At 37.9% G+C, this 27,740-nt stretch overlaps 4 protein-coding genes across 6 annotated transcripts; 1 reads left to right on the forward strand and 3 right to left on the reverse strand.

The window, feature by feature from the left end:
* Positions 1-7,856: 7,856 nt before the first annotated feature.
* Positions 7,857-11,159, reverse strand: LOC103929607 (serine acetyltransferase 2). The gene is made up of 9 exons (XM_009338825.3): positions 10,625-11,159; positions 9,833-10,030; positions 9,677-9,736; positions 9,462-9,557; positions 9,341-9,365; positions 9,044-9,138; positions 8,767-8,933; positions 8,586-8,659; positions 7,857-8,420 (listed from the first exon to the last, which is right to left on the reverse strand). The coding sequence occupies exons 1-9, from the start codon at positions 10,895-10,897 to the stop codon at positions 8,386-8,388; spliced, it is 1,023 nt and encodes a 340-aa protein (XP_009337100.2). The 5' UTR covers positions 10,898-11,159; the 3' UTR covers positions 7,857-8,385.
* A 3,447-nt stretch (positions 11,160-14,606) lies between these two features.
* On the forward strand, positions 14,607-27,570 carry LOC103929606 (isocitrate dehydrogenase [NAD] regulatory subunit 1, mitochondrial-like). 2 transcript variants are annotated; one of them, XM_048588252.1, is made up of 4 exons: positions 14,607-15,602; positions 26,293-26,520; positions 26,848-26,926; positions 27,061-27,570. In XM_048588252.1, exons 1-4 carry the CDS (start codon positions 15,078-15,080, stop codon positions 27,333-27,335), a joined length of 1,107 nt encoding a protein of 368 aa, XP_048444209.1. In that variant the 5' UTR covers positions 14,607-15,077; the 3' UTR covers positions 27,336-27,570. The 2 variants fall into 2 exon arrangements, with proteins under 2 accessions (XP_048444209.1, XP_009337099.2); XM_009338824.3 differs by having other exon boundaries at positions 14,613-15,602; positions 26,281-26,520.
* On the reverse strand, positions 15,910-22,379 carry LOC125479184. 2 transcript variants are annotated; one of them, XR_007259863.1, is made up of 6 exons: positions 20,744-21,164; positions 20,500-20,631; positions 18,324-20,185; positions 17,941-18,014; positions 17,492-17,583; positions 15,910-17,017 (listed from the first exon to the last, which is right to left on the reverse strand). XR_007259863.1 is itself a non-coding variant. In XM_048588259.1 (6 exons), exons 2-6 carry the CDS (start codon positions 22,096-22,098, stop codon positions 20,006-20,008), a joined length of 480 nt encoding a protein of 159 aa, XP_048444216.1. In that variant the 5' UTR covers positions 22,099-22,149; positions 22,298-22,379; the 3' UTR covers positions 19,833-20,005. The 2 variants fall into 2 exon arrangements, 1 of the variants encoding a protein (XP_048444216.1); XM_048588259.1 differs by lacking the exons at positions 15,910-17,017; positions 17,492-17,583; positions 17,941-18,014; positions 20,744-21,164 and adding exons at positions 21,171-21,293; positions 21,545-21,586; positions 22,096-22,149; positions 22,298-22,379 and having other exon boundaries at positions 19,833-20,185.
* LOC125479188 lies at positions 23,255-25,262 on the reverse strand. Its single transcript, XM_048588267.1, has 4 exons — positions 24,323-25,262; positions 23,769-23,863; positions 23,481-23,550; positions 23,255-23,401 (listed from the first exon to the last, which is right to left on the reverse strand). The coding sequence occupies exons 1-4, from the start codon at positions 24,577-24,579 to the stop codon at positions 23,377-23,379; spliced, it is 447 nt and encodes a 148-aa protein (XP_048444224.1). The 5' UTR covers positions 24,580-25,262; the 3' UTR covers positions 23,255-23,376.
* Positions 27,571-27,740: the final 170 nt, after the last annotated feature.

The raw sequence follows: 27,740 nt of genomic DNA on the forward strand, positions 1-27,740 counted from the left end.
TGAAGGAACGAACATTCAGGTGGAAAGTAGAGTTTGGGCAACCTCATTGTGTAACAAAAGCTAGTATGGCAGATCACCCAAAAGACTTCCTCTCACTGTGAGGCCTTATGATTCTAGAGAGCCCGACTTCATTTGAGAAGTCAGGTGCAAAAGTTACTAATGAAGACTTGCAAGCCATTATGGTGCAAGTACTAAAAAGTATGGAGAAAATCTCTTTGAAGACCAGATGAGAGGTTAGCAGACTATGTTCCTTAATAGGAACTTTACAGAGAAAGTTAGAGTTAGAATACTCTACACTAAGGGATGGCTATACCAGGGAAACAATCAGGAAAACAAGCGCAGATAATAGACCGGTGATTCCTTTGTTCCCCTTACTCGAAGAAAAGAATGACAAATTGAAAAAGAAAGAAGAGGCTGGAACTAGTAGGGCCAGAAGAAGAAGAGTTTCAAGAGACAAGTTTGCCTAACCCTCTGTTACTTCCACTAGATAGTAGGGGGTGGGTCGGGCCAGAAGGAATGAAAGCTGATACTACTAATATGGTGGGAGAAACAAGTAAAAATGGCTCATCCATAGTTGCGGGCAAGCATCTCCCTTATAGGCCACCACCGTTAGCTAACAAATGATGATAAGTTAGGTGGAGGCAGCCAGAACCACAGAGGGAAGCTTTCTCGAGCATTGACTGTAGCCCGAAGTGAGGGACTTCTTATACCCCACATAATAACATGGCTAACAAGCAACTCAGGAATAAGTTAGCAGAACTAAGAAGGATGGTGGTCTAGAATACTCAGCCACAGACTCACCCGATGTTTAGGATAACATACCAGAAACCCTATTCTGAGTACATTGATGAGCATAATCATTTCCCTTTCAACTTCAAGATGCCCACATTCCCAACTTTAAGTGGAGTAGACTGTAATGTGTCTTTTAGAAATCACATTTTCAAGTTCTCAAATTATTGTGTGGCGTTCAAGGATAACCCTAACTACAAGTTGAGACTGTTTGGAAACTCATTAATAAGTTTAGCCTCCTAATGGTATTCTTTTTACCCCTTATTTCTATTGCCAACTGAGGGTAGATGAAGATGGCCTTCTATCAGCCGTTTTATAGAGTGGAGCCAGAAATAACCATCAATGATCTGGTAGAGGTAAAAGCAATATGAGCATGAGTCTACAGAGCATTTCATGATGCGGTTTAGAAAAACCAGGATGATATGTCAGTTCTTAATCAATCATACTCAACTCATAGCCATTGTCTAGAAGGCTCTTAAGCTACCTTTAAGAAAAAAGTTTTATGATGTGCAGTTTAATGAGCTTCAAGAATTGGTGATTGCAGCCACTAAGTATAAGAAGTTGCTAATAGAGGAACAACAAGTGAATCACGCATCTAAAGTGCCTTATTTTTATAAGAGCAAAGCCTCAATACACTAGTTAGAGTTTGAAGGCTTAGAGCCAGAAGAAAATGATAACAGTCTAGGAGAAGGGATTGAGCTATGTGCAGCAGAGATGACTACTCCTTTCAAACCCTTAATGGTGAAGAGATTGGTCCAGCCTATCAAAGACCAAGAGCTTGTAATAAATGATAAAGGTTTTGTGCCTATGAAGCCCTCGAAATACCAGGCGTATTGCTTTGATCTGACCAAGGCAGCATACATCTATGAAAAACTAGTGAGGGCTAGAGTAATCTTACCCGACAGCACCAAGAAGATGCCCAGACCTGAAGAGCTTAGAGGAAAGAAATACTGCAAGGTTCACTATATCTTTAATCACTCTATAGCTAATTGTGTGCAGTTCAGAGATTGGATCCAATACTTCATAGTCAAAGGAAAACTGTTATTAGAGAAACCTCAAGACAATATGATGATTGACACAGATCTATTCCCTGAAGCCCCAATCAATATGATCAACATTAATTGGGTTGAAAAGGGAAAAAGAAAGGATATCTGGGATAAGAGGGGAGAAAGAAGGCAAGCTGTAAGGTTATCAGAAGGTGTTAAAATGTTGCATGACAGACCCCAAGTAGCTGTGGTCAAATGAGTGGTTTTATCAGTAAATGTCAATGTGAATGTGAACTCAAGGTGCCAGTATCGGGAGCCATTATTGATCAAGAGTTGGTCATAAAAAGAAAGATAGAGGAACGAGATGCCCGTAGAAGTATTAGTCGGGATGCTGAGAAAGAAACCACCAAGAATGTGTTCTAGAGATAGGGAGGAGATTCAAAGCCCAAGGGTTTATCTGAGGTGTTCAGAAATTATGAAGCTCCTGAAGAAGCAGAAGACAAAGAAGCAAAATTGTCAAGGTGGGTGGATGTGAAACCTCCCTAGCCAAATTATCACAGTAACATGAGACAAGGATGACGATAGAGAACCATGAGCCCAGTTCCCCCAGTTAGAAAGATGGGGGCATCCATGATAATGAGGGTTCAAAAACAACACAAGGTTTATATGAACTTATTAAAAATCCCTACCATTTCAAAAGCCTCTGAAAATGTTAAGTTCGAAAAGGTCACCCAAGGAAGAAGAAGACAATTCTAATGGAAGAGTAAGAAAGAAATAAAGATAACTAACAGTAAAACTGAAGGTGAGGGAGATCATGTACCTTAAAACCCCCATACAGGGAAGTACAGGGTCTTGAGAAGAGCTCAAGAGAATATGGTGATGGTACCTACACCAGGTTGGAATCCAAAGCCCATCTGTTTTGGAACCATTTCCCCTGATAGGGGGATACCTCCACCTTTACTAAAAGATGCTCCCTGTGAAATTCCAAGGCAGTTGCATAACTTCAGTATAAAAGAAGAAAAAGAAGTGCCCGAGTTGATGCTAACCTAAGATGCCCACATGGATGGATTAATTTGTGTATCAGATTGGAAAAAAGAAAGAAGAAATACCTGGACCAAGCAACTTCCATATGAATATGACCTATATCTTATCAGCCATGTTCTACTCATAACCAGATCAACCAACAGCAATGGAGGGTGACTATTTGGCACCAGAACCAATTACGGCACTTATGAATATTGAGGAAGTTGGAAAAAAAGGATCAAACTTGGCACATTTGCCCAATCTCACACAAAAAGAGCCCAAGATGGTTTATTCTGACAAGATGGTGTTCAGCAAGCCAAGTTTAGCCTTAGCAAACCATTTAAAGCCCATACATGTGACAACTTATTTGGAGAGAGTCATTTTCAAGAGGGTGTTGATAGATGGGGGCATCAGTCAATGTGCTCTTACTTATCTCACAGTGTCTATTTTTTTGGGGCCATCACCAAAACCTATAAGATACCTTTGGAGGTAGACTTGGGATCTAAGAAAATCATGTTCACATTTTCTATGGTGGACAACAGCTCTACCTATGGGGCATTGCTGGGAAGAGATTAGATCCACCAGAGTTTGTATGTGCCATCTACTTTGCACTAACTAGTTGTTTTTTATTATAAAACCAGAACTGAGAAGCTATGATTTTAGGAGGTAGCAGAGGCCGAATCACGGCCATTTCTCCCCACAACCAACACTACAGAAGCAAATTTCTACGATCCTAGTGTTGGGATCTTACAATGTTTAGGTGTTGATAAAAACGGCCACCCTACCAAGGTGACAACCCAGAAGCTCCTAGAGTAAGGGTTTTCTCTCACCAATAAGGAATGGGACAAGCTTTACATTGTCCCTACCCATCAACACCAATGATGACCGACCAAAAAAGGAATGACCAAGTAGCTGCAGTCAGGTCCTTAATCAAAAGGTTGTTGAAGTATGGGAGAGAAATAAGAGAGATTAAAGAAAACTCAGCCAAAGAAATGGTAAAGTCAGGAGAATGAACTTCGGGCACCAAAAACAGAGAAGGAAAATAGATTTTGGGAGAAGAAGTGGAAACAGCCATTCACATGGTAGAATGTATATATGACTTAGATTGGCCAGATGATGAGCCCAGGGCCCTGAAGTCAATAAAAATTTTATGCACAAAGCCTAATAAACTAGCACCAGAAGTACAAGACCCCTTGGAAACTACTAATTTAGGGACTGAAGAGACCCAAGGCCAATACAACTCAGTGGCTTGTTGGAGGCTGGAGATCGAGCAAAGATAGTTGACCTTTGGCATGAATTCAAAGACTGTTTTGCATGGCATTACACAGAGATGCCTGGATTGGACCCCAGTTTAGTGGAGCACAGAATGCCTATCAAAGAGGGATACAGACCTATGAAACAAGCACCAAGAAGAATGTCGAAGGAAATAGAAAAGAAAGTCAAAGAAGATATTGAAAGGCTAGTAAAGACATGATTTATTAGGCCTGCAACGTATATGAAGTAGTTAGCCAATATTGTACCTATTTTAAAAGATGTAACTAATGTCATTCAATGTTGTGTTGACTATAGAAACATTAATGAGGCAATTCCCAAAGATGAATACCCCATGCCCATGGCTGATCTATCCATCGATGTAGTTGCAAAACACAAAGTTATATCTTTTATGGATGAGAATACTAGATATAATCAAATAAAAATGGCTAAAGAAGATATCCATAAGACAACATTTAGATGCCCAGGACATATAGGAACATATGAATACGTGGTTATGCCATTAGGGCTGAAAAATGTTGGTGCTACTTACCAAAGGGCAATGAATGTTATTTTTCATGATTTAATCGGGTATAGCATGGAGGTATACATTGATGACATTGTGGTCAAGTCTAAAATTGAAGATTAACACCTAGAAGACCTCAGATAAGCCTTATTAAGAATGAGGACCCATAAGTTAAAGATGCATCCTATGAAGTGTGCCTTTGGAGTCAGATCAGGCCACTTTCTAGGGTTCTTGGTCATTCAAAGAGGTGTGGAAATAAATAAAAACAAAGCTCGGGCTATAATGGAATCACTTTCCTCTACCAACAAAGTGCAATTGCAGAGGTTGTTAGGGAAGATCAAATTTTTAAGAAGATTCATTGCTAATCTGGCGGGCAAGATCCAACCGTTGACTTCTTTATTAAGATTGAAGAATCAAGATAAGCTCGAGTGGGGCCCTCAACACCAAGAAGCTTTTGACAGAGTAAAAGCTTGTCTAGCCTTTCCACCAGTGTTCATGCCTCCCCAGAGGGGGAAACCTTTGAAACTTTACATTTCTACATCTGAGAAGTCAATAAGGAGTTTATCGGCACAAAACAATGAAGGTGGGAATGAGCAAGCAATATATTGCCTCAGTAGGATCCTTACTGAGGTAGAAACAAGATATACCCCAGTTGAGAAGATATGTTTAGCTTTATACTTCATTGCCTACAAATTAAGGCATTATATGTTGCCTTACCATATCCGTATAATTGCCAAAATTGATGTAATCAAGTACATGCTGTCTAAGCCAATGCTAATTGGGAGAATTGGGAAATGGATTCTAGCACTATCAGAGTTCAGTTTTCAGTATGTACCTCAGAAGGCAATAAAGGGACAAGCAATTGCAGACTTCATGTCTGAGCACCAAGACTCCAAAGAGGAACTTGTCAACATCCCAGGAACTCTAGAAGTAGCCAGCCCTTGGATTCCACCTAATAAAGCTTATTCGGGTAAGGAGGAAATGATCCAACAAGAAGTGAAAAGAATAACTAGCCTATGGATCACTCTTTAGAAATTATATTTTGATGGGTCTTGCATTCAACATGTTGCAGGAGCTGGGATTGTCATTATTGATCTAAAATGAATCCAACATTACTACTCATTTTTTCTGGATTACCAAGATACCACCAACAACAGGGCAGAATACGAGGCATAGATCATTGGCTTAAATCCTGATAGAGTTGGGGGTAACCGAGGTAGAAATATATGGTGATTCTGAGTTAGTGATTAATCAATTGAATGGAGAATACAGTGCAGATATCTCACAATGGCAGTTTAATATTTGGCAGCTACTCAGTTGCTAAACTATTGGGGTAGTGAAGTATCAATCAATTATGTCCCCAGAGAAGCAAATTTAATTGCCAATGAAATGGCACAGATGTCTTCTGAAACGTAGATTCAAGAGAGAAGGTTTAAGATGAATGTAGAAGTACAAAGGAGAAATCTCCCTTCTATCTTTGTGAGAGGATTTAGCTTGGATGTAATGACTAAAGAGCATAAGATAGAAGACTGGAGAACATCTATTATTCAGTACTTGAAGGATCCCTTTTTTTCCCACATGTAAGAAGATTAGGCGGCAAGAAACTAAGTTTGTTATGTAGGACAAAATCTTGCTAAGAAAGACTCCAGATGGACTTTTGTTGAAATGTTTGCGTTTGGAGGAATCAATGAGGGTACTGGTTGAAGTGCATGAAGGCATTTACGGGGCACGTCAAGTCGAAACAAAGATGAGGTGGTTGTTGAGAAGATATGGCTACTTCTAGCCCAACATGGAAAAAGATTGTAAAATTTATGCTAGAGGGTGTGAAGAATGTCAAAGACATAGACCTCTCCAGCACATACCATCAATATCTTTGCATCCAGTAGTGAAGCCATGGCCTTTCAGAGGGTGGGCAATGGATTTCATCAGGCAAATATACCCAACTTCCAGCAAAGGGCACATCTTCATAATTGTGGCAACTGACTACTTTACTAAGTGGGTTGAGGCGTCAACTGTGAAGACTATTAATTGAGCTGCTGTGAAGAAGTTCATTGAGACTAAAATCTTACACACATATAGGGTGTCTAAAACAATTGTTACAGACAGAGGGCCATCATTCATCTCAAAAGAAGTAGAAGAGTTTGCAGACAAGTTCAATTTAAAGATAATCCAGTCTAACCCTTATTATCCCTAATCCAATGGTCAAGCATAATCTAGCAATAAGATCTTGGTGAACATCATTAAGAGAATGGTGGCATATAGCCCAGAAAGATGGCATGAGAAGTTGGGAGATACTCTTTGGGCCTACAAAACCTTCAAGAGAGTAGGAACTGGGACCACCCCTTATGCATTAACATTCGAGCAAGATGTTGTACTCCTTATGGAAATCAATGTAAGTTATGTAAGGCTTCAGAACCAGTTTGAACTACATAGTGATGAATTCATCCAGGCCATGTGTAAAGGGATTGAAGATTTGGATGTAGCCTAAATTGAAGCTCTAAATAAGATCCAGGAAGGAAAGAGGGTTGTTGCCCAAGCCTACAACAAAAAGGTGAAATTGAAAACCTTCAAAGAATGAGAGTTAGTATGGAAAACAGTTATGCCCTTAGGAGTTCAATTTAGGGGTTTTGGGAAGTGAAGTCCCACTTGGGAAGACCCTTTTATCATCAACAAAGTGTTAGACAGAGGGGGTATTACTTGGCAGATTTAGAGAGAAACTTGCAAAGAATTCCAGTCAATGATAAGTTTTTAAAGAAGTATCACCTAACTTTATGGGATGTTAGAGATTGTTATATTGATGAAGTTTGAACGCTAGGAAGAGTAGTGAAGCCTTTTAATATATTTAAAACAGTTAAGCATTGAAGTGTAAATGAACAAATAGATAAGTGAAGAAAGAAGTGATCTTTCATTTCATTTCATAATAAAGGAAGTTACAAAAGACCCTAGCTTAAGAGTTTTACATCCCTAGCTAAAGCAGTTATCGTATAATGATAGGTTTGCATGATAGTGAAAATTATGCCCAGCTCTTCTAGGGCGATGTTGCTATTAGCTAACTAAGCTTCAGAATCCTCCACTTCTTGGTTGACCCTCTTTACTTCTTCAATCTTCTGATAGAGCTTGCTCGAGAGAGTCATATGCTCGGCCTTTAGAGCAGAGATAGAAGAACTAAACAAGAAGCTCAAATTCTCAAACAAGGAGACAGATACGCTAAAGAAGACCTTGTCCGATGGCGTAAAACTGGTTGGCAAATGATCCAACGATCCCAAGTGGTACAAGAAGGCTAAATATACAGACAAACTCACCGCTTTGGACGAGTCTCTCAGTCGAAAAAAAAGTATTCCAAGTAAAGAGATTATAGCAGCAAAAATGACGTTACCTATTTAGTACATATGGAAAGATCACATTGTTCACCCGCCAACAGGGAAAAATAAAATGACGGACTGGAAACTCCTATCAATTTCTATTCTTCTGTTGCATCCAATACATTAAGGCAGTACATTTTGACTACAATAAGAAAAATAACGAGGGTCGATCCCCAACTAGCTTCAACTTCTCCTCATCCGATTAGGGGTTTCATTCTTTCTGGATCATGGGTACTTCGAAAGAATCTTGCTGCTGGTTCTCCCAATTTGTTATGGTAGTAAAATGAAGAAAATCAGGCGCTTAGATTAAAATCTCCAGTACTTAAAACCGCTCATACAAGAACCTCAGCACCAGCATAGGCAGCAGAAGAGTGAACATGGTTAATGAAATTGTATACTTCAGGCCGATACAATAAGTCAGTTTCTCTCTGAAGACCACAAACTGCCTTCACGCTACATTTTCGAAAAAATCTTTGGTAGCATCTGCAGATTAATAACAAGAAATTTTGCACGTGAGACATGATGATTTCCCTCTTAACTTTCTCGCCTTAATCTCAGTATCCTAATTCTAAATAAAATGTATACAACAAACGCAAGACTAAGCTGACTGTGAACAATTATTAATTGCATCCCAACCATATGACATACCATGCTTCATTGTTAACGAAGGATCTATTTCGTCTACATATCCAATGACCTTTGCTGGTATTCCCGCCACCATGCTTGAGTACGAGAGAAAGAAATGTCACTTTCATATGATTGTAAATAGAGTAGATATTACATCTTCAGGAGACATTAGTTACATTACTGTACTGAAAAAAATTTCTACCTGTGTGGAGGGACATCTTTCAGCACAAGAGAACCAGCAGCTATCATTGCTCCTCGACCTATTTTGATATTCCCAAGTACAGTTACACTGGCTCCAATTAGTGCACCGTCACCTACTTTTGGATGTCGATCACCAATTCCCTTCCCAGTTCCCCCCAAATTCACACCCTGTTGATAAAAGGAGAAAACATAGTTCTTCGTTATCAACAAGTGCTTTTTCAGCACAACACAAAGGAACCAATAAATTGAAACAGAAATGAATTATGAAATTGACATACGTGCATCAGTGATACTCTGTTTCCTACAACAGCAGTTTCGCCAATAACCACACCAGTACCATGATCCAACAGTATTCCCTCTCCAATTTTTGCAGCTTTAGAAAAACCATCAAAGAGAATGTTAGTTTTACATCATAGCCAGAGCTCCTTCACTCTCCTATCGACTCAAACTCCTCAGAAAACAACCGTTTTTCAGCAAAGAAAACCACGTTCTCTACTTAAATCTATAATTACTCCGTGTTCTTGTCAAACTTAGTATCAAGATGTCAACAGATTGCAGAGCGGAAATAAATATACCTGGGTGAATGTCCACTCCAAAGACCTAGAATAAAGTGGTTTTAAGATTAGAAGGAGAACGGAAAGCCACAAACCTAAACAGCTAGTAATGCTCAACAAGGATACCAAAAAAGGAAAGTACCTCGCTAATTCGGCTTTGCAACGCCAAGGCCAATACTTTTCGTCCTTGATTCCACAATGAATGAGCTACTCGATGTACTTGCAAAGAATGGTAGCCCTGCAAAAGTAGAGGAGGAAAAAGATGATCACGAAATTAGAGTATATACTTGATTATAACATTCCTTTTCGTTTTCTTCGACTACATAATTAGTTAACAACAGGAAAAGAGCATAACACCTTAAGATACAATAGCGCCGAACAATACGACAAGCAGGCCGGATCACGGTCTTTAAATGCCTGAGGAAACAAATTTCCAATTTAAAAGAGCCTCCATAAGTTATCAAAGCATATACAAAGTCAACCGTAATATTTTCAACACGAATTTGCGGTTACCTGCACATCCAAGCGAACGGATCGCTGAATATCTCTATCATGCAGCATCACATCATAAAATATATCCATCAGTTGAGTTGCCAAAAGCGTCGGGTTTTGCAGTCTGTTGGCGAGAACAAACCCCAACGCCTGCTCTAAGCAATCATGTGCCAAGATGCTGGCATACAAGAAGCTACTCAAAATTGGCTCCTTTTCCGCCTGCAGTGTTTAAAATGCCAAAAAAAAAAAAAAAAAAAAAAAAATTCGCTAAAAACCCACCAAAAAAACTAAAAACGAAAACAAAAAAATTGATGGGATTTTCATTAATAACTTAAAGCTTCAATCTTTCCTGTTTGGGACTTCTTCTATGAAAGCTAAAAGCGATTTCTACAGAAGACAATCAAAAACGCTTTTGGATGCGTTTGGAAGAAAAAGTTACAAGTGTTTTGAGTCATAGAAGTGCTTTCTGAAAAAGCACATAACATATGCTCATTCAGAAAACGCACTCAATCAGAAAACACTTATAGTGGCTTTTTAAGGAAGCACTTGAATTTCAATGCGTTTTCAACGAAAGCACTTATGAGCTTAAGCGCTAATAACAAGTGATTTCCTGCTTGCTACAGAAATGCTTTCTGCAAAAGCACCTGACATGCTTATTCATAAAACATTTTTTTGGGGAAGCACTGGAATTTCAACTTTTGTTTTTATGAGCAAAAGTGCTTCCAAAAACAAACTAATTTTCACGTTTCAACCATTTAAATAAAAAACAAAAAATTCTGGTGAAGAAATTGCATTGTAAAGAATTTGTAATACCTCCAACTTGGCCTCTTCGCGGACGGCATCCCAAATCGGGTCGCCCGAAACGGAAGCAAGTCCAACCGGGTCGGACTCGGGTTTCGGAATCCCCAATGCGTATACCGGAAAAACCTTCTCTAACCTGTACGCGGTGGACTCGGACCGGAAAAACCCGGGTTGGTCGTCGTCGTCGTCATCGTCGTCGTCGCGGCGGTCGTCTTCCGGTAGAGAGAGGCGGTCGGAGAGCATTTTGGGGAGGGCGACCCAGCTCTCATCGCTCACGCAAGCCATGAGTTGAGAATGAAAGAAAGGAAGAGGGAGCTTTTAGGAAGGGATCGAATGCGAACCCCTCATGGAAAAACAGAGTGGGTAGAGAGAGAAAGTGAGGAGAGAGAGAGAGTAAAGGCGGTGTTTTGTGTGTGTGGCGGAGTGTTGTGGCGTGGTGGGACGTAGTGGGGATGAAAATGCTGCGCATCGATGTTTTTTTATAATCTTTTGGATTATTTTGGCGTGAAATTGTCGTGGAAGGGAAGCAAAAGGGAAGGGCGGAAGAAGAAGAAGATAGACACGCGGAGGGTGCCAGCGTTTTTGATGAATTTTGTGAATGGATGGCTCGTATGACGTGTCCGTTGGTTTTATGGTTAAAATTTTGTAAACTAAATGATATAAAAATTGATTATTTGATTATTATTTAAGTATTAATAAATGTGTTCATTTGATTTGTATTTGTGATACATTTTTTTAATTTACAAATTTTATCTATAAATTTAGTTTGTCTAATATTACCCTATATCTTTTTGCTTTCTAACTAATTTATAGAAATTTTTGTAAAAGTTATATCTATGAAGTATTTAATAACTTATGAAATCATTTAGTTAGTGAATTGTATATATGGTCGCAATGAGTAAAAGTATTTCAAATTGTTTGTTTATTTATACATTTGATTAACTGATGTTTAAATGAATATTTGAAAAGGTGATATTTATAAGGGTGATTACTTCTGATCATAAGTACAAAGTACTCTGGATTGGTTACGAAGTTTATTCAGACATTATCTATACTAAGGGAATAGATGGTGGGCTTAATCTCACAATAAGCTAATAATAATATGGTTCGAATTTATCTTTGGCAAAAATCAAATCTAAGATTTCTAACTTATAAATAAAAAACAAATATTACTATACCGTAATACTAAATGATTATTTATACTTAATTTTGAATCCTCTATTCGTAAAAGTAATTTAAAGTATACACGGTCTTTGTAAAATAAATAAAAGTCAACCCCCAGAGAGACAATTTGATTCATATCATGACTCATATGTATTACTCTTTTTAAAATATTTCTTTAGGTGTTTTAAAGTGACATTAGTTTATGGCATTTTGAAAGTTTCAATGGTTAGGTCTTTGTTTACTATTGATTTTTTAAACAATAATTTTTTTTAAGAGTCAGATTATGAAGATTAAATTTTGTAAACAAAATGCAAAATTAAATGACATGGAAGTTGATGATTAGATTATGACTTAAACGTTGATAAACTTACTCATTCTTATTGGTGATACGTCATTTAGTTTGCAATTTTTTTCTATAGATTTAGTATTCCTATCATTACTCTTTTTTAACCATATATACAAGCGATATTTTATTTTAATTAAAATGAACTGCTGTAAGATTTAAACTTATTACAGTGAGAAAATATCAATTCTAGACAGTGTGACCATGCTCCATATAATCCTTTATATATACTCGTTTAACCAAATGATGTCATTTTTATGCGTGAGCATACCATTATAAATTAAGTTGATGCATCTTTCATTGCGTTTGAAATGATTCATGCATAGGAGGATTAGATTTTCCAAATAAACTAATTACCAAGATAATTGAGGAACTATACAATTCATGTACATTCCATATAGGCAATTTTAATGATTATATTTCATCATTTACTCATCTAACTCTTGACTAAGTACATGAACCAAGATTTGATTAACCACTCAATTATATCATGATTAATTAAATGACACAATTTTGAATTCAGTTAACAAAGACGGCTATCGTACATTATTTGGGGAAAGGGGAACGACAAAAGGAAATGTACATCGATATCACTTTGTTAATGTTCTTTCCGTATGCAGGATTTCTAAAATATAGTGTCACATCCCGGCCCGGGACAGATCACTTTTCGGGCCCGACTCCATCACCGTAGCACGATATTGTCCGCTTTGGACTTACCATTCCCTCACGGTTTTGTTTTTGGGAACTCACGAGCAACTTCCTAGTGGGTTACCTATGATGAGATTGCTCTAACCCCCTTCTCGCTTAACTTCGGAGTTCCGACGGAACCCGAAGCCAGTGAGCTCCCAAAAGGCCTCGTGCTAGGTAGGGATGAGAATATACATATATGGATTACTCCCCTGGGCGATGTGGGATGTTACAATCCACCCCCCTTAAGGGCCTGACGTCCTCATCGGCACACCACGGCTAGGGTTAGGCTCTGATACCAAATTGTCACATCCCGGCCCGGGGCGGACCACTTCCCGGGCTCGACTCCACCACCATAGCACGATATTGTCCGCTTTGGGCTTACCATTCTCTCACGGTTTTGTTTTTGGGAACTCACGAGCAACTTCTGAGTGGGTTACCCATCATAGGATTGCTCTAGCCCCCTTCTCGCTTAACTTCGGAGTTCTGACGAAACCTGAAGCCAGTGAGCTCCCAAAAGGCCTCGTGCTAGGTAGGGATGAGAATATACATATATGGATCACTCCCTTGGACGATGTGAGATGTTACATATAGTCACTCTAATTTGACAAATAGTATTTCAACCCAAAATCATGATGCATTTTGTTGATAAAGTCACTCTAATTTGACAAATAGTACTTCAACCCAAATTCACGATGCATTTTGTTCAAGTTGCGTTTAAACTCCGAATCTCAATGATAATTGTCCACATGTTTCAATCCGAATTCACGATGCTTTTTCTTGATAAAGTCACTCTAATTTGACAAATAGTATTGCAACGCAAATTCGTGATGCATTTTGTTCAAGTTGCGTCTAAAACTCCAAATCTCAAAGATCATTGCCCACATCCTATCTTATGTATTAATGGTCAAAAGTTCTTGCTGAAAATTAATAGGTTACAATTCAAAGACAAAGTAGTGATTTGACATCTCCAATTGCAAACATGTTTGAATTTTTTTTAATCATAAGAGTAGCATACTCACTTTTCCCCGTTCCACATAGGTGATTTGTGCGATTTGGAACTGACAATTAATTTATAAATTCAAATAAGATGTAAAATGACTAGCTCGGTAGTGATGAGACTCTCTTGTAGTACCAATTTACTATGTAAGAATTGTATATGGCACAAATATTGTACACTTTTTGAGCAGTCAAAATATTTATTAGATGTAATGTCGAATTAATTAAACCTTGGTCTGCATATAAAATTCCCTTAGCTTTTTAGTCAAAATAATTCATGAGATAAATACAACTCTTCATCTTAGTATTTAACATTGAAAATCGATAGAAGTGATCCATGAATTTATCTACAGTAAATCATTCCATAAAGATCAAAATAATTTATTGTGGATAAATTTATGAACCACTTTTATTGATTTTCATCGTAAAAAGCTAAAGTAAAGAGTTTTGTAAATTTTGAAGAACATTTTGACAATAAGACCCATCCTCTTTGGTGAAACTTTATCGATTTGTTATTATTACAAGGGAATGAATAGGGACATGGACATCCTTCAATTGTATATGGCCATGTACACGGCCAGAGACATTCCCCTCTACTGTTCTCTTTTGTGCTTCCCATCATTGTTCTGCAATCATTGATCTGAATCGAGATTTTTTATTAAAAATATACATGTAGCTTATGCGCATTCGAATCACGCACAGAAACTTGTCAGCATGTGCACCATACTAATAATATATTTGTAATTCAAATAGTTAAGAAAATTAGTTTTACGATGCTAATTATGATTCATATAGAATTATACCGAGTTTACTAACAATATTTTTAAGAGATATCGGCCTCACTTATGTTCCAAAAAAATCACTGACACTAAAGAAGCGATCAGTAAAAACGTTGTTCAGATTACATTCAATACGAATCTCCGCAAAAGTGGTGCCTATTCCCGCGCCCATCCTCTGCCCCTGCTTTCCCTCCTCGTGGGCCTCTGCACACCGTCCACCCGCCGGCTCCGGGCCCACCATTCATACAGACCTGGACGGTCCTCAGTCCTCTCCCCCACCATCTCTCCCCCTTTCCATTGTTGTCATCATTTCACAAATATTTTCATTTTTCAAGAGAAAATAATTTTTAATTAAAAGGTAATTATTTATCATTCTGTCTCTGTCTGTCGCTCTCCTTTCTGTGTCGGCGTCCCTTTTCCGCAAAAGCCTTCCAAAATTGCATAAACACATCACCATCAAATCACCACACCCGGACCCCACAAATTCGCGGCCATGGCCCGCAGATCCGTGCAACTCCTCCGCTACCTGCTCCCGAAACCAACCGCCCCGACCCTCGCTCCCACCGCCACCCCGTCCCGATCCGTGACCTACATGCCCCGCCCCGGAGACGGCGCCCCTCGTGCGGTAACCCTAATCCCCGGTGACGGCATCGGTCCTCTCGTCACCAATGCCGTCGAGCAGGTCATGGACGCGATGCACGCGCCAATATACTTCGAAACCTTCGAGGTCCACGGCGACATGCCGAAGGTCCCAGGTGAGGTGATCGAGTCGATCAAGAAGAACAAGGTGTGCTTGAAGGGCGGGCTGGCGACGCCCATGGGCGGCGGCGTGAGCTCGCTCAATCTGCAGCTGAGGCGGGAGCTCGATCTCTACGCATCCCTCGTCAACTGCTTCAATCTGCCGGGGCTGGTGATGAAGCATGAGAATGTCGATATTGTCGTGATCAGGGAGAATACGGAGGGCGAGTACTCTGGGCTCGAGCATGAGGTCATTCCTGGCGTCGTTGAAAGCCTTAAGGTATCATCAAATCACTGGGATTTTTGGAATTTTCAATTTTTAATTTAATTATATTTGGGGTTTTGTTGTTACTAGCAAAGAAACCCGCGCTTTGCTGCGGGTTTGAAACCATAACCACAATTTAGCACACCCATTTTAAGTAATGGGACTAATTAACCTTTCCAACAATGATTAGCAACTAAAATTGATCCACAACTTAATAAAAAGAAAAGACCAAGTTAAAAACTGAACACCATTAGCAGATTCATATGTATACATAATGGCAGGTCCATAAATTTTATCATGAATTCAGTTGTAAACTTGATTGTGCTCATGTAAAAAAAATTTAACTCGTTATAATTATTAATTCATGTAATAAATGAGTTGATAGATCCATAAACAATATGGAAACCAAATACACATGGAACACTCTATACCTCCCATATACAAACAAATTAAAGAGGTCATATTGTAGAACAAAAGTATACCTCCTGCAGCAAGCTTAAGCTTCGCCTCCAGTGGAGCAACAATGGATTCAATGGGTGGCATTTCATCATCTTTCTATGCAGCGTGAACTCTTCAAAGTCTGCCTTCTGCTGAAATATCTTGATATAAAACAAAACCCCCATAATCAGATTAATTAGGGTTTTTTCTTCATAGTTTCATGTACTTTAAAAGATATATGATGTAAATTATACTTGAGTATTATCATTGTGTATAGAAAACTAAACGGATATATCACATTCAAATTTTAGTATGCTGATTACCAAAATACTTTAAATGGTTCTTCAAATTATCATTGTCATATACCATGACTATGCTGACATATCACACTTTTTTTCCAAAAATACCTGAAGAAATTTCAAAGAACCTTCAAAAGAAGTTGTTGCAGAACAGGTTTCATCTCAACTGACTCTATAAAAATCAATTATTTATAAAGACTGTTAAGTGTATCTATAAAGTAAAATAGGTGGAAACCTTTACTGGATAAACTATCTGCTCAAATATGCTCAAATATTATGTACGTTTGATCAAGGTTCGCATTCATGAGAGTCATTTGGAGAGCAAAACTAACAGCAGCTTAGATGACCATCCGACCTCTGGACTTGGTAGTCCCATCTCGTAATTCCAAAAGTTGTGAAAATAAATCAATACCAATTCAAATTCATATGCCAAAATTATCAAATAATGTTCAATTAGTTTAATTTCAATGACCTCAACATTCTGGAAAGGCAATCCAAAGCTGCTGCCCCCTTGAGAGACTGAGTGACCATTTTCTGGCAGCTCAACAAACAATACTTCTCCAAGATGGTCCTAAAACAAAGCTTCACCTGCATCACTCAACCCATGATCTATTCACCCAAAATCAAACAATCAGATTGAGATACAAAAAATTAATATGTGCTTACGCCCCTCCTCTTGACTTTGAACTCCCCCTGCATATTTTTAAAAAATTACAAATTAAATTAAATAAAAATAATTCAATAAAATTAATCACAAATTTCATTTGAGTAATCATTAAAATCGAGAGAGTGCATATAGGTGAGTTATGGACAATTTACTATGGCTCAGCCAAGTAAGGACCAATTGTAAAAAGCAACATGAAGTCAATGTGTAATGAAAAGAAGAAAATGAAATAAAGATAGTAATATTATCACAAAAACAGCAGCAAGAGACCTTAATTAATTAAGATGGCTTATTTTAGTGAGCAAAGAAAAGCTAGCAATTAACAAAGTATGGATTTATTTGAGAAAAAAACACAGGATGAAATAAATTATTTCTTTCCAAAAGAGTATAAAAATACTACCAGAGATTCAAAAATATCAGTTAACACAAACAAACAGCAACAAAAGCCATTAGACATAAGGTAAAGTACCAAATACTTGATCAAAGAAAAAAGAATCATTTACCTCTACGGCTCTAACCATGTGAGGGGAACTTCTTCTTTCACATTTAAATGGTGTTTTGAAGACCAAACATGTTTCTTTCCAAAGAGAAGTGCCTGATGAAGATTAAAAATATATATATAATTCAGGTTGCATCAAAAGAAGTAATAAAGTGGATAAGAATGGCAAAACATGAAAATTGAACACAATGAATTACTAACATGATTAAATTTTCTATCTTCTACTCTCCAACTATTTTGACATAGCACAACAATTAACCATTTAAAAGAGTTGTGTACAACATAATTGATTTTCTGAATTTGGTAGACATACACTATCTCTTTGCTTCAGTAGTTGAAAAGAGAAATGGAGAAATCATGAATGTGTATATAAAAAGTTGAACCTTATGGGAGACGAAGAAATAACTCTACAGCTAGCAAACTATTAGAAATCCTGTTTACAAATTTACTCACGTTATCAACAATGCCAGCCATTGCCTCCTCTCTCCTTTTGCATTGGGATGTAAAAGTTTGTTTTCAATAAAACCCTGTAAGAAAGGGAAAGTAGAGGAAAGTTTAATGATGCAAAACATACACTGCAACATAATACCCTTCTCAAAACAGTCACACATATACATATCTAAAACCAATCGGTAAAAGATAGACAGACAGGGGAAATGAAACACAGATGAATCTACAAAGACTCGTAATTAATCACTTTGTTGTCCAAAAACAAAGACGGAATGAAAAACATTTGGTAGAACAATACAAAAATATTCAATACAACAACACAACAAATGAACGTACAAACAATAATTGTTTCACAACATTAAAAAGTTAGGGTTAGCAAATGAAACCTGAAATCCCAAGTCAGCAGGACGTTTCCTGCAATCCATAAAAATAAGAGAATAATGAGTTTTCTCGTCTTGAAACAATTGAAATAAAAAAAATTGCATTAAAATTAGGCAGCAGAGAAGTCGATGCACAACCTCATATGCACACACAGAGACACAGATGCATACAATTTAAGAGCATTGGAATTGAAATGGTAGGCCAGACAGAATAATAGACAAAATTTAAACTACAAAACGGAAAAAAATGGACCTTTGAACAGTTAACAGAAAAACACAGGAACCTGAGAAACAAAACTGAGAGCAAATGAATAAATAGAGGGGCAGAAAATCCCCAAATCGATTAAAAAAAAGACAAAAGCATGCTACCTAACCAACCAAACAGTGCAGAAAGATTTGTAAACTAATTCTGGCCTCTCAATCACAACATGCAAGCAGATATAAATGCAAGTAATAATAAAATATAAATATTTGAGTACGAAATCAAAATGACAAACCGAACCTGCAAGCAGATATATATGCAAGAAATAAATATCTCTGATTATTCCACTAAAATCTGACCTAACACACTAAAAAATTCGAAAATAATCCACAACAAAAAACCAGATCTAAGCTGATAGGAAAAAAAAAAATTTTAAAAGCACTTGGCTTTCGAAATTCAGGCATGTAGCTTCCCCTTTCCTCTTCGTTTTCTTTCCATCGTCATCTCTGTCTGTCTCTCTCTCTCTCTCTCTTCCGCTCTCTGTCACAGTCCATCCCCCCGAAACCCTCCTTGAAGGACAGCAAATGAAATTGCAGACAACAGCCATACCTCTCCCTGCTGTCTTCCCCTCGGCATCTCTCTCTCTGTCTCTCTCTCTCTCTCTTTCTCTCTCTGTCTGTCTCTCTGTCTCTCCGTTTCTTCCGCTCTCTGTGAGAGCTTAATTTCTCCGCTCTCTGTCACAATCTCCATCCCCCCGAAACCCTCATCGAAGGACAGCACACAACAACTCTCGAACTTAGTCAAAACCGAGAAGATATCACCCACTTTCCCACTTCTGATATCACCCACTCTCCCTGCGCTGTCTTCCCCTCGAAATCTCTCTCTCTCTCTGTCTCTCTCTCTCTCTTTCTCTCTCTGTCTGTCTCTCTGTCTCTCCGTTCTTCCGCTCTCTGTGAGAGCTTCATTTCCCCGAAACAATAAATGAAAGACAGTAAGTGGAAGCCTTACACGGCAACCCTTTAATTCACTCAAAACCCAGAGGACAAAATTGCCCTTCCAACCTAGTCCACAAATAATGGGTTTCTTGCAAATAAGATGAAATCAAGGGGTAATTCGTCCTAAACCATCCGGACAAAATCATCCTTATCAGTTCAAATAATATCCTTCAAACCCAGCCCAATGCTCATGGTTTTTGTGTAAATAAGATGAAATCGAGGGGCAAACAATTGACTGTAGCTCAATGAACAGTCAATCCCTCCCTAGTTTTAGAATAGACTAGAATTTGCACCCGCGCGTTGCTGCGGGATTGAAAATTATATGAAAAATTATGCACCTGCAATCTTTATAAACAATGTTCGAGTCAAAAACTGAGTTACAAATGCAAATGCAATTTATACACAACCTCATCATGAATGAAACAAATTTAAACATCTAAAGAGAATTCTATTCCTTCAAAGCAGAAAGGGGAAAATAATTGTTTCCTTAACTATTGAGGGAATACCTGCCAAATAAAGCTTACTACATTCTTAGACTTTTCATGTGCTACATGCAACGAACGTAAAGCTTGGATACCAGACTTGCTTCCAGTTTGAGTTGTATCCAAAGAAGGGATAACTGACATTATTTTGCAATAAATTGCAGAAAGTGCCTTGTACAGCTCTCCATGCTGCAGAAGAAAACAAAGACAGTAGTCAACTAATGATGTACGATGATAAAACCATAAGGCAAATCAAAAGGTGACAGTGATAATAAAAATAAAAAATGCATGACAACTTCAAAATTGAGTTTTGGAGAGAGAGAGAAAAAGAGCAGAGAGAGGTTGTAATTAGCAAAGACCAAATATATAAGACTTTTCATTTACATGCATCCCAAATTAGGGTTCCAAAATCACAATAATTCTGGAAATTCAGGTTCCAACATTCCAGAAATAATTAAACAAAAAGAAAAAATTAAGAGAAGAGAGGGAGGAATAATGCATACCAAGGAAGAGAAAAAGCTGGAATGGATCGAGATGTTTGAGGACTGAAGTGAATTGGTATCTGGGTCTGTTTTGTTTTTTCTTGAAGTTATAGTAATTTGTATGCACCATCCATTTGTATTTATAGTAATTACCTGCACAAATCTCAATCACCTTACAATCTATCACTACACACATATAGTTCATACAAAATTGCAGGAATAAATTAAACTAAGAAATTAAAACAAAGGGACAAATAATGCATACCAAGGAAAAGAAAAAGCTGGAACCGACCCTGCCATGGTATATAGGCATCTCAATTTTCAATACCAATTACCCTTCTCAAATCTAAACATCTCTCTCTAGTCCTCCCTCCCATACCAAAGTCCTCTCACCACCGCATCACATAGTAACACAAAATCGAGTTATTCATGATTACTCAAATCCCAAGTTGGGTGAGTGACTATAAATTCTCAAGGCATCTAGTGACCAAGAGAATGACGCTCGGTCTTACCTTCAAAAATAGCCATGTTAGGTTATTGTAAAAATTATGATCCACTTTTATCATATTTATTAAACTCTAAATAAAAGATTATGAACCATTGTGTTATTTACATGTACCAACATGCAGGAAAAACATAGGGTTTCATATTCCAAGAGAAAAATAAGTTAAGGAAAAACCTCAACACCTAACCTTATTATAATGGTGGCTGCTGAGTACAACATCTGATCGTCTCAAGGACCTCTTTGAAACCGCCGTGGAAACATGTGATTGGGAATCTAGATGACAGCCTAGAACAACATTGTATTTCAAAGCCTGATATTCATAAAAACCTGTGTCAGCTTTAAAAAATCTAACTATTTTCTGAATCACAGCTACAATTCTTTAAAATCATTTTCCTGGAAACAAAGATCATTCAAATGTCACTATTATTAAACCTATTAGCAGGAACAAAGTTCTTAAACTTCCTATCTCCATATATGAATTTAAGGAGGAGAGAAAAAAAGAGTTATGCAAGTATAGAGGTGCAGTTCAGTTGATTTTAAGTTGTCAATGGGAGAAAATACCTGGAGTTGAAGATAAACTTGGTGAAAGTAAAAATCTTCAAGCTGCAAACAAATTGATCCTGGTTTTTGTCACAGAATGTCCTTTCATCAGAGAAAATTATAGCAAAACTTTTAAAACTAAACAAAATTGTGTGAAATGATTAGGAAAGCAGAATTTTTCCGGACTATGCAGAGAAATAAAATTTAAATTAAAAAAAAATGTGAGTTCAAATAGAACTATATAGAGGTACACTGAGCAGAAAATCTTATTTAATGATAGTCTTTTAATTTATCATAGGTTTTTTTGTTACCAAAATTTAACAATTCAAATTAAATTCACCAAAAAAGCATACATGTTTTTTCGTTAACTTGTACATACATTTGTGAATAATTAAAGAAAAACTGCAGTTTAAAAATCTCACTTCTTCAACAGAATTTTGTAGGTGGATATAAGTATTTTGATTTTGTAGAAGCAAGTTGGATAACGTGTAAACATACATAGATTACAATGCTGAGAAAATAAGTCTTTATCTTTTATAGTAATAAACTATAATTTTAAGAAATTTAATTACCATTTCATTCGAGAGTAAAGTTTGAACGCCTTGAAATTTGTGGAAGCTCAAAACCTGCAATATGAATAGTGACAAAAAGGGCTCAATTGTTAAGAGGAACTCAACATTGGACCTCTAGCAATCACATAACTTTGCACAAAACACTCAGGTAACTTTACCAGGATTACACAAAAGAGACAAAAACAGAAGAATAATTCCATACCTCTGAATCTCATATGGGAGACCAGTAGATTCAAATGAATTGAATGGTGGAGGCACATTAGCACCCTAGCAAAAGATGTAAATCAGATCACTCTGAGCAGATAAAAAATTGATATCAGACATCCAGAGAACAGATCATCATTCAGGACAAAGTTGAGTTTGAAGTTCTTTGAACACCATTCAGAACAAATTCCCATGGTACCTTCATTTAGGACAATAAATTTACAAAATTAAAGTTGGGTTTTTCATATTCTCTATTGGGTATCGAAAGTCGTGGGGAAAGATTGGAAACAACCAAACCAACATCCAATTTAGTACACACCTAAGAAAAACAGAAGCAAGAAACAAAACAATGAAAGATCATAAAAGGTTCAACAATACTAAACAAAATTACAGTTGGATTTAAAGATGCATACTCAAGCAGCTCCTTAGTGCTTTCAAATATGGTCAGGTCTTCTTCCTTGAGATTCAAGGATACTTCTATGCCATCTCCATCTCGTGTATCCATTAACACAATCAGATTCTTGAACTCCGTACCTGAAGTCACCCATGGTGGCTTTCCCCATCCAAAATCAGGTTCATAGAAAGGAAACCTGCATCAACTGCTGCAGCTATAAGTTTCTACATCACTCCTTACCATGAGATTCCAATAATCCTTGAAAAATTCCCATACATCGTCCCCACCAATACCAATACCATATTTTATTTTAAATTCCCTTAAATATTCTAACACATTGATATGTACAAATTTTCACAGAATTAATGTAAAAATTACCTTTTTTGGAGACCACAACCTCAAAAACCGCTACTTAAGCCAGAAATTTAATCACAAAAAATTCTGCAAAACCTAAAAAAATTTATTAAACTGACATAAAACCAAACCCAGAAATATAAGGGTACAATTCTACAAACCCACCAATTTAATGAAGAATTCTCCAAAACCCAGAACCCTCTGCCAAATGAAATGGTCAAAGCATGGAAAGTAGACTCGAGAAATCCAATCGTTAAAAGCTATCAGAGGAAAGGTTGAAATATAGCTATAAAAACAGGTCCAACCAAGTAAAGTAATCCACTTGGTTATTAAACGTAAAATTCTACAAAATCACTAAAAACTTGTTAAAATTCAATTATATTAAATCACAAATTTGAAGCTGATTTTGACATGCAATAGGTCTAAAAGGTACCTGAGGTGATAAGGTATGGTTTGACATCTTCTTCTTTCTTCACCTCTTTCTAAGTTGCTCTTTGCATAAACTACAGTAATTAAAAAAATAACCCAATTACGTTGTATTAATCTGTAAATACAATTAAAGGTCCACCAGAAAATTATATAACTCAAAATTAAACAACACCAAGATGAATTTAAGCAAAACCTAGATCAGATTCTAAAAGGGTTTATCAAAAATAATAATTTAATAAGAAATTAACACTCACAATAAATAAAAAACCAAAATTTTATCGTTTCTTTTCACCTTTTAAGTTCCTGAGAGTGCTGGAAAGCTCTCGCTTTGCCATATTAGCTTTCTGGGCTTCTACTCTGGAATCTAAGTGAGAACTGAAGGCCCTGCGAGAGCAGAAGAGAAAGCAACCTCTAGCAACAGAGAAAGCAGTGAAGGTTTTTTAGCAAGAAAGTGCGGTTGGTAACTTGTGAGACAAAGATCGCACGGTGGAAGAGGGAGAGAAGGTAGCCTTGGAGAGCGAAAGGAATCGAGGTTCAAGAGCGACAGAAGCAGGGAATTGTGAGAGAACAAACAGGCAGACAGAGAGATCAATGTGCAAAATGAGAGAAAAGAAAACTAATAAGGGAAATAAATATCTCTGATGATTCCACTAAAATCTGACCTAACACACTAAAAAATTCGAAAATAATCCACAACAAAAAACCAGATCTAAGCTGATAGGAAAAAAAAAAATTTTAAAAGCACTTAGCTTTCGAAATTCAGGCATGTAGCTTCCCCTTTCCTCTTCGTTCTCTTTCCATCGTCATCTCTGTCTCTCTCTCTCTCTCTCTCTCTTCCGCTCTCTGTCACAGTCCATCCCCCCAAACCCTCCTTGAAGGACAGCAAATGAAACTGCAGACAACAGCCATACCTCTCCCTGCTGTCTTCCCCTCGGCATCTCTCTCTCTCTGTCTCTCTCTCTCTCTTTCTCTCTCTGTCTGTCTCTCTGTCTCTCCGTTTCTTCCGCTCTCTGTGAGAGCTTAATTTCTCCGCTCTCTGTCACAGTCCATCCCCCCGAAACCCTCCTTGAAGGACAGCAAATGAAACTGCAGACAACAGCCATACCTCTCCCTGCTGTCTTCCCGTCGGCATCTTTCTCTCTCTGCCTCTCTCTGTCTCTCTTTCTCTCTCTGTCTGTCTCTCTGTCTCTCGGTTTCTTCCGCTCTCTGTGAACAAATGCGCAGACAGAGAGATCAATGTGCAAAATGAGAGAAAAGAAAACTTATAAGGGAAATAAATATCTCTGATGATTCCCCCAAAATCTGACCTAACACACTAAAAAATTCGAAAATAATCCACAACAAACAGGCAGATCTAAGCTGATAGAAAAAAAAAAAATTTAAAGCACTTATCTTTCGAAATCCAGGCATGCAGCGATAGATCCGGATAATCCGTATCCCCACTTCTGAAATCGACGGCTCATACCTTTCCCCTTCGCTCTCCTTCCATCGTCATCTCTCTCTCTCTCTATCTCTCTCTCTCTCTTTCTTCCGCTCTCTGTCACAGTCTCCATCCCCCCGAAACCCTCATCGAAGGACAGCACACAACAACCCTCGAACTCAGTCAAAACCGAGAAGATATCACCCACTTTCCCACTTCTGAAATCCATCAGCCATACCTCTCCCTGCGCTGTCTTCCCCTCGAAATCTCTGTCTCTCTCTCTTTCTCTCTCTGTCTGTCTCTCTGTCTGTCTCTCCGTTTCTTCCGCTCTCTGTGAGAGCTTCATTTCCCCGAAACCATAAATGAAAGACAGTAAGTGCGACCCTTACACGGCAAACCCTTTAATTGACTCAAAACCCAGAGGACAAAATTGCCGTTCCAACCTAGTCTACAAATAATGGGTTTCTTGCAAATAAGATGAAATGAAGGGGTAATTCGTCCTAAACCCTCCGGACAAAATCACCCTTATCAGTTCAAATAATATCCTTCAAACCCAGCCCAATGTTCATGGTTTTTTTGTAAATAAGATGAAATCGAGGGGCAAACATTTGACTGTAGCCCAATGAACAGTAAATCTCTCCTTAATTTTAGAATAGATAATAATTTGATTTATTGATTGAATTTTGTCGTTTTTAGTTCATTAACTATGTTTAACACCAATTGAGAATGTAATAATGATTAATATATTACATTATACTTTGAAGAGAGATTTTTTAGTTTGTCTGAAATACGAAGTGGTACATCATGTATCACTATGCAAGTGGTGAGATAATTGTGTTAAAAATTAACAAGTTAAAAAATAAAAATTCCCCCTATTTATATAATTACACGTAATGAATCTGGCGCAGGATGAAAAGTTTTCTTCTCTTGTGACTGATTGTTGGGATTGCACGAATCTGTGTGATCCCACTTTGTGGAACCATTGGAAAGACTATTGCTTGAGAGTGAGACTAATCTAGTTGAGAGATTGTTATCCATCTCCGAGGTATATCTTTATGTGAGTGTCTCACTCATTACGTGACACTCAAGATTTTCTCACGTTATAGTGTCATATATAGGACCTCCTCTCACAATGTATGGTGGACTGACGTGTGGTTTTGTGAGACGGGGGTTCAATGTGAGAATAAGCAAAAATTTCTCGTATTCATTGAAGTGCATTTCTCGTATTTTTCAATTGCAAGTGAAATAGTCCCATATTTTGATTTGCTGCTGGTTGAGTGGTTGTATGTCGATGGATTTGTGGTTTATAGAAATTTTGAATGGATTTTCTTGTTATCTGCATAGTTTGGGTTATATTCGTCACTTATGCTTACTCTTTTGCTAGGTGATCACAAAGTTCTGTTCGGAGCGCATTGCTAGATATGCTTTTGAGTACGCTTACCTAAACAACAGAAAGAAGGTGACCGCTGTGCACAAAGCAAACATTATGAAGCTTGCAGATGGTCTCTTCTTGGAGTCCTGCCGTCAGGTGGCCACAAACTATCCTAGCATCTCATACAATGAAGTCATTGTCGATAACTGCTGCATGCAGCTTGTTTCGAAGCCTGAGCAATTTGATGTCATGGTATGCCATTTACAATTCATTGAAATGTTCGTCTATTTTATTTTATGCTGCATAGCTTTGCTATTATTCACTGGAGAGCAGGGCCTTCTGTTAGTGGGTCATTTTTCAGCCAGCAAGGATGCCTCTGAAATGAGGCACCCGTTATTGTTTGGAAGATTTGATTTTATGTCAGAGACAAAAACTGTGGATTATGCATTTTACTGCATTCTTTCTGTTGAGAAGTGCCTGATTGTAATGTAACATTTTTTCGTGTTAGAATAAAAAGGAAGAGGAGGGAAGAGGCGAAATTGTTTTCCGTTGTGAAGCATGCTGATTTCGGTTTTGCAGGTGACACCAAACCTTTATGGTAATCTAGTTGCAAATACAGCAGCTGGTATTGCTGCTGGCACCGGTGTCATGCCAGGAGGTGAGGTCTTCTTTTTAAATTGCTGTCCCAATGTCCTTGAGAAAAATGTAGGAAAATGACATCCTACTCCATGCTCTCAACAGTATGTTTCTCGCCGCAAATTAAGAATGATGGGTCTGATGTTTTGGTTGCAGGCAATGTTGGGGCAGATCATGCTATTTTCGAGCAAGGTGCTTCGGCAGGAAACGTGGGAAATCAGAAAATATTGGAGCTAAAGAAAGCAAACCCAGTGGCCCTGCTTCTCTCATCCGCCATGATGTTGAGACATCTGCAATTCCCTTCCTTTGCTGATCGACTAGAAACTGCGGTGGCACGAGTAATATTGGAGGGTAAACGCAGGACAAAGGACCTTGGAGGACAGAGCACCACCCAAGAGGTTGTTGACGCGGTCATTGCTGCCTTAGATTGACAGAGAAGTGAAGAGCAGGTATTCATTCTTCAGCCACTGTTCATTGCCCCATCGCATTTTTTCGATTTGGCATGGGAAGCGTTTACCTGCCAGAAAATTTGAAACGTTTTTAACATAATTCTTTGATTACCACCTCTAAATATTTCACAATCTTTGTTTCATAATAAATTTCAAAGATGAATAACTGATTCTGGTGTTTTAATACAAAGTTCCAACCTATCGTGTTTATGCTCAATCCGTCTGTGTCCATACTTGTAAATCCATCCTTGCGAATACAGTTGCAGTTCTCAGATAACTAACTATATGTGAACTTCCACCATACACACACAGCTTCAAGGTATGAAAAGGCAACAGTAGATACATATTACTGTTCTGTTGATGACACTCAGACTGTTATCGTTGTTG

The sequence above is a fragment of a genome, unplaced genomic scaffold (assembly GCF_019419815.1).
Source record: "Pyrus x bretschneideri cultivar Hongxiangsu unplaced genomic scaffold, Pyrus_bretschneideri_v1 Contig1, whole genome shotgun sequence".
In the NCBI taxonomy this organism is placed as follows: Eukaryota; Viridiplantae; Streptophyta; class Magnoliopsida; order Rosales; family Rosaceae; genus Pyrus; species Pyrus x bretschneideri.

Coding starts and splice junctions, on each gene's coding strand:
- LOC103929607 (XM_009338825.3), bottom strand. CDS start 10,897: ATGGCTTGCGTGAGCGATGAGAGCTGGGTCGCCCTCCCCAAAATGCTC. Junction 8,660..8,766: donor AAAGATGTCCCTCCACACAG/GTAGAAATTTTT, acceptor CTCGTACTCAAG/CATGGTGGCGGGAATACCAG. Junction 8,421..8,585: donor TTCGTTAACAATGAAGCATG/GTATGTCATATG, acceptor ATTAATCTGCAG/ATGCTACCAAAGATTTTTTC.
- LOC103929606 (XM_009338824.3), top strand. CDS start 15,078: ATGGCCCGCAGATCCGTGCAACTCCTCCGCTACCTGCTCCCGAAACCA. Junction 15,603..26,280: donor GCGTCGTTGAAAGCCTTAAG/GTATCATCAAAT, acceptor CTCTTTTGCTAG/GTGATCACAAAGTTCTGTTC. Junction 26,927..27,060: donor CACCGGTGTCATGCCAGGAG/GTGAGGTCTTCT, acceptor TTTTGGTTGCAG/GCAATGTTGGGGCAGATCAT.
- LOC125479184 (XM_048588259.1), bottom strand. Junction 21,294..21,544: donor AAGTTTATCTTCAACTCCAG/GTATTTTCTCCC, acceptor TATGAATATCAG/GCTTTGAAATACAATGTTGT. Junction 20,186..20,499: donor CCAGCTTTTTCTCTTCCTTG/GTATGCATTATT, acceptor TTTCTTCTGCAG/CATGGAGAGCTGTACAAGGC.
- LOC125479188 (XM_048588267.1), bottom strand. CDS start 24,579: ATGGCTGTTGTCTGCAGTTTCATTTGCTGTCCTTCAAGGAGGGTTTCG. Junction 23,864..24,322: donor TTTGGGGGGATGGACTGTGA/CAGAGAGCGGAA, acceptor CTTCTGCTCTCG/CAGGGCCTTCAGTTCTCACT. Junction 23,402..23,480: donor ACCATACCTTATCACCTCAG/GTACCTTTTAGA, acceptor ACAAGTTTTTAG/TGATTTTGTAGAATTTTACG.